Here is a 17,416-nt window from a genome sequence, read left to right as displayed (position 1 = left end):
ATTGAAGACACACATCTACAATTTGCTTGCAGATCTTTGCCATAGCATCATTCACAGTCTTGGAGACTTTGCTTTGACTCCTTGTGCATTAGCTCCTGGTTGGCCTGAAGAACCAAAACTATTTCACTCCGCTTGATCATTGAATTAATTTTATCTAAGAAAGAAAGGTAAGTTGAACTTACCGTTCTTCCTAAAGAAAAGGAAATGACTCCAATGACTCATCACTCCAAAACAGGATGACGCAAATATAAGAAACATCAAAAGCTACAGAAGTAGTAGTGAATTCATTTGCAGAATTATCGAGGTTGGCAGGGACTTCTGGAGGTCAACTAGTCCAAAGCCCCTGCTCAAAGCAGGGTCAACTAGAGCAAGTTGGTCAGGACCACATCCAGTCAGATTTTGAACATCTCCAAGGATAGAGACACCACAACCCCTCTGGGCAACCTGTTCCAGTGTCTGACCACCTTCAGTGTAAAAATATTTTTTTAAACACTTAAGTGGAACTTCAGGCATTTCAATTTGCGCCCATTGCCTCTCATTCTGTCACTGGGCTCCACCAAGAAGAGCCTGGGTCTGTCTTCTTTACCCCCTCCGCTCAGCTATTTATATACACCGATAAGATTTTCCCCCCTTGAGTTTTCTCTTCTCCAGGTTAAACAATCCCAGTTTACTCAGCCACTCCTTGTATGACAGATGCTCCAATTGATTAACCAATTAAGTCTAAATAATCAGAATATAAAAGATCTGTCATCAGTTGCAGAAGACTTCCTACATGACCTGGGGGGGGGGGGGGAGAAGAAACCCACACACAATTTGCGTGTGTCAGTTCCCACTTATAATGTGGAAGAAATAAAGAGTCAAAACATAAAAAGAAAATGAAAGATTGAGTTCTTTAGAGCAGAAACCGTGTCTCCCATCATCCATACGTACAGTGCCTGGCACAAGGGGAAAGAAAGGAGAGTAGCTATTGATCTTGTTTGTGGCCTCCAAGTAAAATTGTAAAACAAAAAAAGAGACAGCAGCAGACTCTATTTCACATAGGAATGGGTGGGAAGTTTTGAGACAAGGTATAAAACCTTGGAGCAGGGATTATGCATTCTTCTACGTTTGGAAAGCAGCCAGCAACGTTTACTGACATAAGGATCACAATATATTGAATTCACTCTTAAAATGCATTTCAGAAACTGTAATATTTCTCTGAAAGCAATAACAGTCACCAAATTAAAACATAACACTTAACTCTTGTACATATCATTTTCCTTGTTCAGATCATCTTATTCTTTGTAAAGAAAAGTAATTATTCCTTTTTTCAGATTAAAAAAACAGGAAAGGCATACTTTTCATATTTTGTATCATTTAAGGCACTGGAAAAACAACTCACCTCTCAACATAAGATCTAATGCCCTTATGCCTTGGCTCACACTGTTTTGTTGGTTGGGGAAAGGAGGAGGAGGTTCAAGAATTGGGAGGAATGAAATAATCCTAGTCCTCTTCGTCCTTACTCATGTGGAATACTTTGGGGTTGGGGCTGTTTTGCTTAAACTCCAGAAGCGTGCTTCTACTCTCCCCTCCTGATGGCAAGCTGGCTGCTGCATTTACCTTATGTTGCAGAACGTACTTTTAACAAGGATTAGGGGCTTGCCTCTTACTGTTTTCAACAAAAGTAAGCAGGTAAGCATTTTTAGAAGTTTAGCCTTATTTTGTGGGGTTTTACAGCATTTGTTTCAGAGCCCTCCATCAGGTTCAGTAACACTTTGGCGGGAGGGAGGAAAGACAACAATGGGAGAGAAAAGAAGTCACAAGAAGTTCCTAATATTAAAGGTTTCATGTTTAAACATCATTTTCAGCCCTGGACACCTTTGTGGACTTCAGTTTATTTTCTAAAACAGACAATGAAATGACAGGATGTTACAGACAGAATGAAAAACTAAACCTTTGCTTCCATGTAATTTGAGATGCAATACTCCAAGGCACTTCAGAATCCTTGTACCAACTACCCTGCCATGTTCCCACCACATCAATCAACATATACATAGAGACACAGAAGCTAACATACCCAGGACACCACTCTTCCATTGAAGCATGGTAGCTTTGCATTGTCATCTGAGATTTCCTCCTTTACCACCCTGAAAAATAATAATAATAGGAAAAAAATCAAGCATTTGAAATGACATCAGATCAGAAGGGGCAGTGATTTTCTTAAATGGCCCAGGAAAAATACAAATTTTGGCTAAACTGTTGGTATCAGCAAGTCTTCTGTGTTTAAAGGATAACTGACTACTAGAGCAAGGCAAGTAAAGTAAAAATAAAGGGAGGAATAGCACGCTGCCAGACAAATCATCCCAAATTGGCAGGCACAACAGGAATTACAAGCATTTTCTTCACTTTCAAGTCTTCCATGTCACCATCATTTTTAAAGATCTAACAGTGATTAAAATCCCACTGTTCTATGCTGTGTCTGTGTCCAACTGTTCACAAGTTAAGGCCACTCAGTCGGCAAAGGAAGGACAATTATCTCCATTTTCTCGACCTGGTTTGGAGCCAAAACTCCAAGATGCTGAAGGATTGGTGGCAATGCTGCAGATTGAATGCTGCTCTCCTTTACATCAGACAAGCATCTCAACCACCAAACATCCATTCTTCATTAATTCAAGCACTCTCCCCACTCTTGCTATCCACATACCTCGTTCCCTGCATCTCCCTCCTTTCACTCCAAGATGGTTTCAAAACGGTTTGCAAAGCCAAGGCCTGCCCCCTGTCAAGGACAGGGATGACATGGACAAATACCAAGGTGCAGCTGCGGCTCTAAGTTCCCTCTCCCACCCCATTCCCTTTTAAAAAAATGTTATACCAGTATTTTACGATCTTAGACAGAGGACAAATTAGGTGTTTAACATCTGCATGGAGCCCTAAGAAGGCTAAAATAAAAATGATAGGAAATCAAGCAGACTGCTAGGCTACAGAGATGTTTCTCTTCAAGATTTTCTCCGCAGTATGGCCTGACATGAGAACAAAGACAAGATAACAAGCGTGCCAGATCTGTCGGGTCAATACTGCTTTTTTTTTTTTTTTTCCAACTTGCAATTCAGACCCCTTTAAAAAAGGGGAATCAGCACAGCTGTACTCCTGTGCCATGCCAGCTAGGCAGAAGGTATATACAATCACTGATGAGAAATTAAGCACGCTAATTTCATTTGCTACACAATAGACTCCAGTTTGGCTTTCTACAAAGTCACAGAATTCAACTGTCTTCTCCCAATAGCTTTCTTCAAGTGGAAGAACTGCAAACTTCACATAAAGTTTATCTGAATGCTATTTTATTGCCACTTTTATAGCTGCATAGATAAACAGAAGCAAACATTTGACAAGTACTAACCAAAAGGGTTATCAGACGAGCCTATTTTGTCTTTCTGCACCTGCTAACATTCATTCTGCCTCCCACCCAAAGACGCACTGCAGAGAGAGAGCATGCCACTTTAGTATCACGGCAGCCATCTGAAGAGCTACTTGGCAGAAGCCTTCTTAGGGAACCCTCTGCAGCATGAATCCACCACTATTGCTGCTTTGTATTTGCGTATGAGCCTTTCCTAAAGATCATGCCTTTTAAGTACTGATCGGGCAAGGTCCCATGTAGCTTTCCAAGAAAGAGAAAAATCAGAGCTCGGGGGGGTATGGCCACATGCTTTGTAAATGTAAACACACAAACACCGAGCTGAAGCACAGTCTCCCTTGCAAGCACGCAGCCCCCTGCTCACGTGGGTGAGAGCTGTGCGTTCCATTACCGTCAAATACTTCTGCCGTTAAAAGAACGGTAACGATTCAAATCGGTGCCAAACCAGAAGTGAAGTCATAGGAATATAAAAAACACAAGAACAGCCAAACTAGGTCAAGCCAAGGTTAGTCTAGCCCAATATAACATGCCTGAAAAAGGCTAACGGCAGTTGCCCGGGAAACAGCCAAATAACAAAAAGGCAGGCATGCAGCAATATTGCCCCTGCATACTTTTATAGCATTCAGCTGGGAGTCATTTTGAAGGCTTCCTGATTAAAAGCTTAATCCAGAACTCCAACCCTTAGAGCTAATGAGAATAAAAACAGGAATCTGTTTTACTAGCATAAGGGTATCAATTCTAAAGATGCTGTGACTAAGTATCTCAGAATTAGCAATTATTTCAACAGTTTGGGATAGGCCATACTCACAGGTTGATCCACAAATATAAACGACAGCTACTGAGAAAACAAAAATGCATCCATTGCATTGGGCTTAACTCCAAGCTTCCACTTCAGCAGCAACTGAAATTATTTCAGGTGTTTCGGTTCTTCAAACTAGCATAGTAACCAACACAGCCACCATTTACCAGCCTCGTTTTCACTGAAAGTAGACAATCATTACCAAATATATATATATTTATAAATATAAAAAGATATATTCAATTCTTCGAACAATTCAGTGCTCACTTCTCATCCCAGAAAGTAAAATAATCAGACAGGTTTTAAATCAGCAAGGTCTTTGTCAGGTTTGCTGGAGGCAAAAGAAATCTATGGTTCTCCTTTAACTCCAGGACTAAGTAGCCTGCACAGCTGAACACACTCTAAAAGGCCTCTGTAAGTCCCATTTAGGATTTGAAAACAAGGGGACTGTTGGCTGCACCACAGTCAATACCTACGGAATCATCCAGATGAATAGAGCAGGTTCAGAATCAACTAGTGGTTAGGTACTACTGGGAGTAATTAGCGACTGCCTTGAAGCACTCTGTTCACAACAAGCCCCCAGTGAGTCAGCTTCCAACTCCACAAAACAATTACAGATGTCATCTTTCAGCAGGGCACTTTAAACTCTATTTTTTATGACTGCTGCATTAGGCTGGAGAGTTGGCACTTAAAACATCAAAGATTGACATTAAGGAAACCCTGCATTTGCATTAACTTCCCTAACAACCGTCCCTCCTTTATACAAGGCCATGATCTCTCAGAAAGCACTTCTTTAGAGAAAAAACAGACATTGCTAGTGGCTTCTGAAGAGACCATCAAATAAGAATTTTTAAACAAACTACCCAGTTTGGAAACCAGTTTGATGTGCTTCAGTTTTCAGCTCGCTTTTTATTACTTAATTTAAAATCAGAACCAGTGAATTCAGCTAATTCTGAAATTCTGACTAAAGGATTTGGTAAAACAGCTGGGCTGCTTCACTGTTGTGGTTCAGTGGTTTCATTTCTGATGTGCCCTATCACTGAGAAAATGAGATTGTAACTAGTTACCAGCCCTCAAAAATAACTCGGATCTGAATCAGTACTAATGATGGGTTCTCTCCTGTTGATGATGATCTACAAGACAGAGGACAAAAATGGTTCACAGAATCTATTCCAGCACTTCGGTCGGGCTATCTCCAGTAAAGAGATATAGATGAAACGTACTCCTTGCTTGGTTTCTCTGGTTAAGAGAAGTATAACATCATCCTTTAAAATAGCAACCCACAACATCCCCATTACACAGAACTCTCTTCTTTCTCTCACTCCCCCCAATATAGGGCACAAATCACTTCTACCTGGAAAGCAGACCTTAAGGACAAGCTTCTTTCCACGCCCTTTTTTTAAATCTGAAAATTGGAGCAAATTTTAAACCCAGCATCTGACAAGAGTGAGACAGCCCCAGGCAGGGCAGCAAAGAGAATCACACACTACACCACATACCCTGTACAGCAGTTACTGAAACCTGAAGCCTATGCAAACATCTCTTCAGATGCCACTGCTGCCTTCCTTGTAGCAAGATTCTTCTAATCCCACAAGCAAGGACTCAAGCAGGGCTCAAATGCAAGGATTCAAAAGCACAATTTGCCCAGTTTCCCTGCTCTGACCTCATGTACAGATGCAGAAATACTCCCAGACAACAGAGCAAATTTGCAGGGCATTTCAATCCATTTCAGTCTCTTATTTCAACAATTAAAGTCTAGAACTGAAAGAGTTTACCTGAATTCACTTAACCTATACTACTTTCAGAGCGTTACAGGAATAATAGGATAGGAGAGACTGACCGAGTACTTGTAGTTAAATCCTGGGAGTCACTTGTCACAGAAAAGCAAATAGAGAGCTTTTCCTTTATCTGAAAAAGGGCTTGTTTTAAGACCCCTAAGATCTGGGCAGCCACCTTTGTACATTTCCCTAAATCAGGGAGAACTGGCCTTTTATTTATTATTTTATTTTTTAATATACAACTTAAGAGAACTGAACTTACTAACAGAAAAAGTCACTTGCCTGTGAAAGCACCAGGTTTGCTGCTAAGTATAAAGCTTTACTACAATGTTTTGATTTAGGTACTCAAAGAATATTCTTTTTGTTACCTGACGGTTCCGATCAAAATTGGGAACCTTTTGAACTAGACACTGAACTAGACACAAACACATAGGAAATAGCTCTTCAGAGCAGGGACTGTCTAATTATGGGAGAAGAGAAGATAAGGCGATATGTTTACGCTAAGTCAAGCCATAGGTCAGTAGCAGAATTAGATTTCCAGCCTAAAGTCCACATACAGCGGGACAGGGACAACTTGTTTTTGACAATCTCTCAGCTTTAAAAAGGCCAACCTGAAGTCCAGTTAAACTACATAAAAATCTGTGATTCCATAATCACATTTTCCTTTATTTATGTTTTCTCCTTCTTGTTGCTGTGCAAAAACCCCACAATAGCCACAAGGAACCTGACTGCACATGAAACAGTATCATATAAAGAGACTAAAGCTGGACAGAAGGGAGGAGAGAGGAAAGAAAAGCAAATGGAGAAAAAGTTTCTCTGCACCTTACTTTTGGAAAATTAGGAATATATAACACCACCAATACTTGCATTTTCACATTTCAATATTTTTTCAAGAGGAAAAAGAACATTCTCCACTTTCTCCATATTTATTCGCAGCATTCATAGCTAGCGGTACAATATGAGACACACTGTACCTCCTCCCCATTACTGTAAAGAAAAACATTTTAAAATACTAATCTATTCAGACTCCTACTGCATCTGTCCTCCCTTCATCTTTTGGCAACAAGGAACAGATTATGCAATTTCATTATTGTTTTTTAGTCGTTTATACCTAGACTCGAAAGAGGCAATTAACTCCATTGTTATCACAATGCACACAGAGATTTCACATCGCACTGATCTCCAGCTCCAATGCACTGACTCACATTCAAGCGTGATCTTTTGCATTTCACAGAGTCCTAGTGAGAACACTCAACAAAGATCCAATTGTAGGATCAGAGACTAAAGACGCTGCAATAATTTTATGTTGACAGCTGTATATTTTAAATTACAGGGTTTTTTGTTTTTTTGGTTGGTTGGTTGGTTGGTTGTTGCTGTTGTTTTTAAATAAGGAAATGCCAGTTACTGAATCCCAGAAACCACATGCAAAAGTTAGCATCAAGTTCTAAGCTACAGGCCAAAGTCAAGGACTCAAAACATACTGATGGTTCTCTCCAGAGCAAAGGCTTAGGGGTCTTTTTAAAGCTGACACATACAGTGGCAGCCAGGAGTTCCCTGCAATACTGCACAGACCGGTTTAGTTGTCCTCTTGATGGGAAACGAGCATACTGAAGTCATCACTTACAAGACAACGCACTGTACTATGGCATTAGCTTTCTGCTGCAGCTGAGGGGAACATCTTCCAGATCTGTTGCAACTTGAACTACTGAGTATAGCCTCAAGCTATGAGGCAAGAGAATGACAGATTAATTCCCAGCTTGCTTTGGGTAGCAATGAACAGTGCCAAAAACATCAAATACTGCAGCAGCAGCCACGATTTTCAAATTGTTATTTGAACTAAAGAGGCAGCCCCTTTCAATACTTAGCAAGGGGACACAATGGGGAAAGGATAGGACAAGAAAATTAATGGATGAACCCATGTGCTTCTGTCTGAGGACTACTTTCTAATCTTCTAATCTTTCTAATCTATGGACTTCTTTTGCTATATAGGAACTTAGAAACATGGCGGAGGGAGAAACGTGCCACTGTCTGCTCTTGGAATACACATCAGGTACTAATATACACCAGCAGCTTAACACCAGCATGGATAAGGCCCTGAATAATAGGTTCACAACCTAGACCCAACCAAAGCCAGCACCGCAAGGAAGAAGAGGTGATAGCCAGATTTTCTCTGCCAAAGACCTCCCACTAAGCAGGTGAGGCAAAGTCTCATTGCTTTTGGATGTGGCCCACTGCGGAGATACGACTTCAGTGCTCCCACACTCACGCACACACACACTCATTAATGGGCTTACTGTTGGACAATGAGGACAAAGACCATCTGATACCAAGAAACCCCTGTCCTCGTACAGTTAGAGCTTCTCTTGAGAATAAAGGATATTTGTTTCCTACAACACATCCTGCAGCCTGGCAACAGTGGAGCTGGAAGCACTGTGGCTTTACAATTGCTAGCAAGGTTGGATCATATGCAATCTCTACTTCAGCACAGAGTCTTCTACTTAACTCAGATTATCAGTTATTTGGGGTCAAAGAGAAGAGAGTAAATATCTATCCACAAAGCTATTTACAAAACTACCACTCAAATGAATAGCAGATGGTAGCAGAACAAGCTGGGCATTTCCAGGTAACTTGGGCTGCAATACTTCTCAGCAGCAGGTCTACCCCATATTGCCCTGCTGCATTCCAGCTGTACACAATTCTCCTCTGTGAAGGGGAGGGAAGGATGACTGTGCCAGCATGCCAACAGTTTAGCTAGAGATTTTGCTTCAATAGTCAGAGGATCATTAACATTTTCCACCTCACCATACTCCAGAAAAATCTTAGTGCACAAGACAGTATATTCTGTAGTTTGACTTTCAAACCCACCTACCAGGTAAAAGAAAAATAAAGGGAAGAAGAACAGGGGAACAACTCACCCAAGGTTACACAGTACATCAGTGACAGATCATGAAAAAGACCCCACAGTCTTGAGCCCCACTCCAACACTTATTCAACATTGTCAGCAAACTCCCCACTATCAAATCTCACATGAATACAGTCTTCACTTGAGAATGTTCAAAAGAGGGTGTGGGGAAGGGGAGGAGGGAATGGTTCTCAGAAGCTCACATCCTCTGCTTTATTTGACTTGCAGGAGATTTAAGAACTAATTACTAGATGAAACAATCACTGCTGGTAACAGCCTCTCCTTCCTCTCACTTCCTGGAATTGTATCTGGATCCCCTGACACTGCTAACACCCTACTCTGCACACACTGTTATTTTTTTTAATGTGCATTTACCAACACCACACTCTTGTTCACCCTCTGGTACCTCACCTGCTTCCCTGTTAAGTTTATGCTCTAGGTTACCGTCCTAGTATCCTGCTTTCTCTTTCTCCAATAGAGGACTTTAGCCTTAAGATCAAGAATTGTTTAGGCTTAACCTCACTTTTATCCCTCTGCCAAGCCATTTGCTACCTCAGAATATATGCTGACTCCATATTAAGAATATTAAGCAAATCCCACAAACCTCTAATGGCTCTCTGATTCATAACTATTTAGGCAATTGGGTTCTAAACACTAGTTTTGATAGTGTTGCATATACTTGCACTTTGATTGCATCATGCACGCAACTTAACTTCTGAGCAACTTAATCTCCAGAATTAGCTAGAGGATTTTTTCATTCTACTTGGAAAAAATGAGGTTAACAAGGAAACGCTCCTTTGCCTGATTCACCAGTTGCACACCCAACCCCTCCAAGTCTTCATATATGGGAAAGACAGGGGTAAGACAGCAGTGTGGCCAATACAGACTCAGAGCTTTCAGAGCACAGAAGCCCTTAAGTGTTCTATAAGCACAAGCAGTGGAACTCTAAAAAGGAGTCCCATTACTTTTGCTTCCCTTTGCCAGAACTTTTCCATGGAATCACAGTGTTAGTGATCACCCTAGGTTAACACGTACCAAGACACAATCATCTAATAGACCTTATCACCAAACGAATCCCATCTTGTCACTGTGACCCTAATCGAGTCCTTTCTTAACTCTTTCTCATCATCCTTTACTGATGGGAGAAGACGAAGGGAAGCTTCATTCATTGGTTTTTTTCAACTCATTTTATTTTTTTGCAACTTGCTTGGAGATCCCTAGAGAGGAGGGGAAGGTAATTAAGCCATGTGTCTTAATATGCATGTTCAACATCTCAGATCAGCACAAAGGAGGGTAAGAGATTATTCAAGCATCAGTTTTAGTTCACAGAATCACGGAATCGTGTAGACTGGAAAAGAAATCCAAAGGTCGCTGAGTCCAGCCTCCTCCTCAAAGCAGATTCAGGTTGCTCAGGGCCAAGTCCAGTAGAGTTTTGAGTATCTCCAAGGATGGAGAGTCCACATCCTCTCTGGGCAACTTGATTCCACTTATGAAGCAGCGTTTTTACAAAGCAGCTGTTCAAATTAGTAGACTTCAAAAAGTCTGCATCTGCAATGTGTTAATAGTAAGGGAAGTTATTTGTAAGAGTCTACTAACTGCTTTAACAGAACTGAATTCTAAGCTCGTTCAAAAGCAACTTTTGCCTTGGAAGCTCCCAACTTCTAATCTGGTTTGATACATATTTGTGCATAGAACTAGCAGTCATAAACTACAGTAGAAATGTTTCACTAGCTATTTACTAGCCGGTGCTAGCTATTTCACTGAAACCACTGTAGCTCTCCTGACTTTTGCTAGCCATAAAAATGTATTTTTAAAGCTCTGCAGGAAGTTTCTGAAGAAGATACACATTTGTCAAACTATTTGCTTCATATTTCCTAGCAACATCAGGCCAAGCTTTCATTTAGAATATAAGCATCTCTGAAGATCAGACTGTTTGCTACAATACAAAACCAAATGACAGAGGATGGTCATTTTTAGGAAAACCTAAGTAAAATAAATGAAGATACGCAATTCCTTTAAGGACAGTGGAGACTCCAGAACACACACAGCAACCCCAGCAGCAAACAGCTGACACAGACACTTTCTCTGGCTCTTTAAAGGAAAAAAACAACAACAACAACAAACCCACCACTCTCACTCTTCTGATCACATGACAACTTGGGACTGGAATCCAATGCTGCAGCTCTAAAAATAGAATCTTTCTGAAGCTGATTAACATTTCAGTTTGAATCCCTTACGCCAGATTAAAACATTCTGCTTTTTGTAACTGAGGTCTCAACACAGAGAGCCTTTAGCCACCCTCTCATCTCAGTGGCATAAATGAAAATAAAGTCACCCACTAAATTTACATGTGAGACTTTGATTGGATATGGTTTATCTGGGAAATAAGAGAAAGGGGAAGAGAAATCTTTTTCCCAAGCAGAGAAAACACCATACTGCAGCGCAGCATCAGAAGGGCTCTGTGCGACACAAAAGATCCATAACCTTCTGTGATGCATAAGAGCCTTAGATCTTGTCTGCACCCCACTGAGCTGGTGAGCAAGAAACTGGGTCGAATTGCAGAAGCTTTCAGAAGCTGATCAGCAGGTGCTTCTCTATGGAAGGCTCATGCCAATCACTTCTCAAAACACCACAGAGTCAGAGTGGAACCAGTGGTCTCCTTTCTAGGTTGTTATAATAAACAACATGGAAAATGCAAAATCAGTATCCAGCACAATCTTTGTATAAATGACACACCCCACTGCAGAATAAAACCCTCTTCAAAACACTCTAAAAGCAAAGATATCTAGCCTCAATCCATGAGACCTCTCCCAACAAACCGCTTAGCAGTAGACCTGCATCCTCTATGCAGGCTCAGATAGAAGGATCAACATCCCTTCTGCATAAAGCCATTTACTAAGCACCCTCTTGTGACTGTGTTCCCCAGCTTGACATTAACCTTCTGTCCTTCCGCCATGCACACTTGGTCCATTCTTACAGGAAACTGTAGCAACAAACCGTATGCAATGGGTGTTTAGGAAAACCACCTCTTCCTGCACAGGCAAAGAGTGCATTGAGAAATGTTCTCTTTTTCTTCAGTTATATAATTAGCTGCTACCCTCTGTCTCGCGTTCTTCCTAAAACATTCAGAAATCTAAACACACAGTCTCAGTGATTCTGCCTACAAACAGCGGCTAATGCATTCATTTATTTGTGCACAGGTTAACCTATGCCACATCTGATGTTCATTGCTACACTGAACATCTTTGCCCACATAACTGTCTCCTCCCTGTTTATCCACTCGTATTATTCCTGGAGGCACATCAAGCAGTGTAGCATGACAACCCTCTAGAATGCTAAGGATAATTTATCATCTTTCAAGAGAACTGTAGGACACTGGAGAAATTTTGGCACTAAGGTCCTATACCAAATACCAATCTAAACCTAAGGCATCTCCATGTCAAAAGACTTCTTATATAGAGAGGATGAGGGATAAGATTTAAAACCTCTGTAAGAGTCTAGCTTACACTTATGCAATGCAGATGTACCACATATGGGTATTCACAGCACATGGAGAGCCGGGTGAAACTTACTCGCTATAGAAAGGCCTGCCCTTCTTTGTTCTTGCAAAGGATGTATGCGGAACTGTGGCATTGTTCCAGGCCAGAAAAGGGACTGTGAAAACAAGGACAATAATAAGTATCCATTCTTTATGACTCTCCATTCAGTCATTAGTGGAACAACATGACTTGGTGATAGTAGCCGCGTGCAGCCATAAAATGCATAAGGAAATGTGCCAATGCCAGCACATCAGCACCACTGCACAGGTGAATGCCGTCTCATGCCCCTAATGAGCAACCCACAAAATTCAAGAATCCATATGATCAGTGGATTCATAATCCATTATTAGATAACCCAGCAGACAAATGCTACCCTTAAATATGAAGGGATTTGTACCTACAGGGGAAAAAAGTCAGGAATCTAAGGCATAGAAAGCAACTCGCTTGAAAGCATGCCATCAATCATTAGCACAACTTGAAATAAATTCATATATTCTGCTTACAGCTCACCACATCTACCCACCGGATTGGGTCATTCATCTGAGTATTTTTTGATCAGTTTTCTTGGCCCTAGTTAATATATATTTCAAGAAGTTTTCCATACAGCCTTTCAGATAAATATAACATTCTCCAACCTTTAAAAAAACAACAACTTATTCTTTATTAAATAATCTCCCACAGCACCGAAAAAACAAAAAGTAACATCCTGCAAGCACATGCAAATTATAACACAACAATTATTGCAAAGTAGAAAAATGAAACTGGCCACTTAATTTCACCATGCAAAGAAAAGAAAATAAATAGGCATCACAAACGGAGGAACGTGCATTCTATTTCAAAAACTTCTTCCAGTGTGAAAAATAAAAGGGGCTTTGTGAGATGGGAATTTTGACAGCATCACTTGAAATAAAAAACATCACACAAAACCCAATGGAGGTGATCTCCCACTGATTATAAAGTGGCAAGGCAGGGGAAACAGGAGGCATTATGGATGTATTAGCAAAGAGTGACAGAGTTCTGAATAAAAGAGACATTATTACTCAACACCCGACACGCTTGTCAGCCATTCTCTGGTATACCTATGCACCATGCCAGACAGAGAAGTAACTACAGGAGAGACAATAACGCTTAGCAGAGGCTCAGCTTAAGGCCACAAAGATGATAACGCATTGTAAAGGCCTGACTTAGATGGAACACAGCCTATCTGCATTAGCCAGAAGTGCCTTCAAAGCGACCAGGCAGAAGTAAAGACGACTATTATTTGCATTGCTCCTAGTACTCGCCTCCAACCTTTCCTGACGACTGCTTCTCTCGTTCGGCCATTTTTAGCTTTGCAGCATCTTTTATCTCTCTGAAAATAGTTGGCAAGCCTAATGATTTGCCACATTCACTTCTGCTATTCTTTCTGTCCAGGTTATGTGGATGCAACCTGTTGGATATGCTACCACTCATTTTTCCACCTTAGCATTACAAGATGTTGCACTGTGTGGGAGTACATCTTTAGTTGAGAACCCCTCACAGAATCCTATAGTTTTTGAGCACTGTTCATACTTTACTGAACACCAACTTTACCTATTGCAATAAAAACAGAAAAGAGATACAAGGGTGTCATGAGCACCACGACAGGGTGTTAGAGATTGCTCTAAATTAGAGACTTGTTAGAGATTGCTCTAAATTAGAGACTTGTTAGAGTCTCTAATTTGTAATAATAATAATAATAACTTGTTAGAGACTTTAGATTCTCTAAATTAGAGACTAGTTAGAGACTTGTTAGAGATTGCTAAGACAAATTTGATCAAGTATCATGACCTCACGTGGCTGGAAGGCCCTACAGGTCTGCAGAAAGAAAGCTCAGATTTAATTCTACCCCTTAAAAAGGGGAGGCTCCTTATCTGGTTAGCAAGGTACTACGTTACTCTGAGGAAGTCAGGTTTTGATTCCCAGCTACACAAGAGTCTTCTTTGCAACCCTGCCCAGTTCACAAACTTGCATATTCCATCCTTATATAAAGTGAGGATATTCTGGAGTTATTTTTGTTGCCCTCTTGCTTCAGATCATCCCTGGCTCAGAAAGCTTGGGTTTTCTTACTGTATCCAGAAAAGCGCTAGGCATAATAGGGTCCTGCATTCAGTCAGATCACTGGAACCTCAGAGTAAGTCACAAAATCTTAAATTGAAATGACAAATACAAAAAGATAGCTCTGAAGCAGAAGATCTATGAATAAAGGGCAAAACTCTCTCAAAATATGATTCTGGCAGGAAGTGCTAAAGTAATAGGGCATTTTAGAGACAGTTTAAATTATTAAAACCTAGTGTGACTTTAAAAATATTCCTTATCCTCCAAATACATTAACTATATACAGATATACAAAGATATTTAAATAAAGAACAATGTATATTGATACCTATTGTAAAAGCACATAAATTCGGTGACATTAAACTGGGGGGAGGTAATAAAAGTCAATTTTCACAAAACGCTTATAATTAAAAAGAAAAAACAACCTTACACTCCTTGAGCCAACTGTTTTGGAAGATCGTAAGTAAAAAGATTTAGTGCAACATCTTTCAAGCCTCATCAAACATGACTGCATAATTTACCTTTCACTACTCATTCCGCACCAAAAGAGCTGATCTGAAGGCACTCAATATAATGAAAAGTGGTACAAAACATGTCAGTAAACGCCACCTTCACTGCAATTGAAGTTCTCATTCATCCCAAGGCTGTACTAGGGTTGCCTCCCCTACAAGCACAGGCAAAAAAAAAGAATCACAGCCTGAAGAAAGAAAAAGATGCCATCAGAACAGCTCCCTCCCATCGCTTACATTGTACATACACGTATACACACACACATATACATATATATATATATATAGCTAGTCTAGCCTTCACTGGAATTGTACTGTGGGGGTATAGTTTCCAATTTTATTTTTTGTGTTACAATCTGACAAAATTTCAAATACCTGTAAGTCAGCACTGCTACAAAAAGCCAACGCTCTCATCGCTAGTTTCTGCCCTCCATGTCACTCCTCCCTTGTACCACAGCAAGTATCTGTAGTCTATGCAAAGACTGGGGAACCCATTTTGATGCCATGTTCGTTTTCAGTCAGATTGGTTCCCCTGACCCAGTTTGCTGTGGAGCCAGACAAGCTTCCATGCTAGTACAAAGCGGAGGAAACTAGAAGCTTGGTAGCTGCCAGCAGGCAAGACTGCTCCTTTCAGCCACTGCTCAGGCTTGACGCATTAATGAAATACATGTAACATTGCTTGTTTGCTGTTCCAGGTAGTATTGCCCTTACTAGAGGTTTGAACAGAAGCTCATTGATGTTAATGGGTGCCATTTCATAGAAGCCTTTGTGGAACTGTACTGCACACTATCTTACACTCCTGCAGTGGTTCCTGCAGAGACTACATGCTCATCCACGAAGGCCACACAAGACTCTAGTTCTCTGATGTTGACTTACAGGCAGAACAGCTTGAACCTCTCACTGTAACCCTTGGTTTATTCCCCTGTCAAAATAAAATGGACTTTCTGCCTTCCCAAAATGCTTTACAAGGCAGGTAAAGAGATCAGATTAACAAAAACTGTGGGCAGAGAAGCTGGGAAAATGGCTGAGTCTGTGCAGTCCTCAGACTCTGACGTTTGTTCTCACCGATCCCATCTACTCCATCTGAAAGGATTTGGAATAAAACAGGCCAAACTATCCACAACAAGCAATCTAGCCTTACTGCAAGTCCTCAGTCTTTCCTACGAATTCCCCTTTCCTCTACTCATGTTAGTTAGTGAATTATTTATGTGGCTATACTATCATCTCACAGGTGTTAATGAATCTATTCTTGTAACAAGTGACAGACACATATCATCATGACCACTGTAAAGGCAAGGAAGTCACAGTATGAAGGGACAGGTCAGCATAGTTATGAATTGGATTCAAATTTCCAAGTCCCAGTCCAATATCTTAATTACAAAACAATAACTATTTAAAAGCCCCCATAAAATTGAGTAGTTCTTCTCAAAAATGACCTAGGAAAACAGGCAGAAAAAGAAGGCAGGCTACTGCCAGCAGCAAGTTTGTTGTGGAATGCCCATGTGAAACAGCTGGTTCCAATTTTGCCTTCCCCAGGGTGCAATTATCTTCAAAACTCCAGAGCAGCAAACTCTCAAAATAGCACTCACAGGCAACATTCACACAAAGTCAAGGCAGGGAAGCAGCCTGCTGAAAACGTTAAGCCCGTGCAGGCTGAACTCAGCTCATGACTTGCACACTGAGAACTATGTACTAATTCACTGAGACGTTGCGGCTTGTAACACACACTCCAAGCATCATTCTCTGAGACAGTTCTGAAGCTGAGAATTGAAAGACAAGTTTCATTATGCTTTTTGCTAATCACCAACAGCTTTCAGCCCCATTGGTGAACAAAAGGGGAGAATGCCCAACTTGTATGGATGTTGGCCACTCCACCTACCACACACACATACTATCAATAAAATCTCTATTCTAATGCAAAGGAAACCCCAATTTTGGTAATATACCTTCCCTCAGCACAAAACTTACTGTATCAGTAAGTCCTGTAAGCTATGCTTCCAGTCCTTTCAAAGTTACTTGGAAAGCATTAAAAACTACCGGAAAGCCCAAGATTTCACATCCTGCCCAGGGTGATTTGGAATAACACAACGTTTATCTATCAACATGCAAAAGCATCACTTTTCAGCCACCAATCTTGGGCCTCAGGCCAGAAGTGGGATCTCCTCAGTTTAAGCCTGAAATTTGTCTACTCTGTATGGAAACAGATAAAGAAGCATTTCAAGGTACTAAATCCAAGCTACTTCTAACACAGTTAGCTCAGCTAGCATTAACAGCACTAATGAACATAAGCTTCATTACTGCACTTCCTCTGGCAGCCAGGCCACACTTAAGCTCACACTGCCACAAATTACTTCCAGGGCTTTCCACACTAACAGGATTCAAGTATATGCTTTTTGCTATCACACATCCAAAAACGGCATGC

The 17,416-nt window shown here is 40.8% G+C and overlaps 1 protein-coding gene across 6 annotated transcripts in view; it reads right to left on the bottom strand.

Moving 5' to 3' along the window:
* DVL1 (dishevelled segment polarity protein 1) overlaps nucleotides 1-17,416 on the bottom strand; it is a 117,244-nt gene that overhangs the window by 65,286 nt on the left and 34,542 nt on the right. For all 6 annotated transcript variants that reach the window (XR_011135848.1, XR_011135847.1, XR_011135846.1 and 3 more), the window contains exon 2: nucleotides 2,057-2,126. Coding sequence is in view for 3 of the 6 variants with exons in the window: in XM_068916371.1 (XP_068772472.1) it covers nucleotides 2,057-2,126 (70 nt within the window). In the remaining 3 variants the exon portion in view is untranslated. The remainder of the gene's footprint in view (nucleotides 1-2,056; nucleotides 2,127-17,416) is intronic.

Source organism: Struthio camelus, chromosome 21 (assembly GCF_040807025.1).
Source record: "Struthio camelus isolate bStrCam1 chromosome 21, bStrCam1.hap1, whole genome shotgun sequence".
NCBI lineage: Eukaryota > Metazoa > Chordata > Aves > Struthioniformes > Struthionidae > Struthio > Struthio camelus.
The sequence above is the reverse complement of the archived record's forward strand: the minus strand, read 5'-3'. Positions and strand labels throughout refer to the sequence as shown.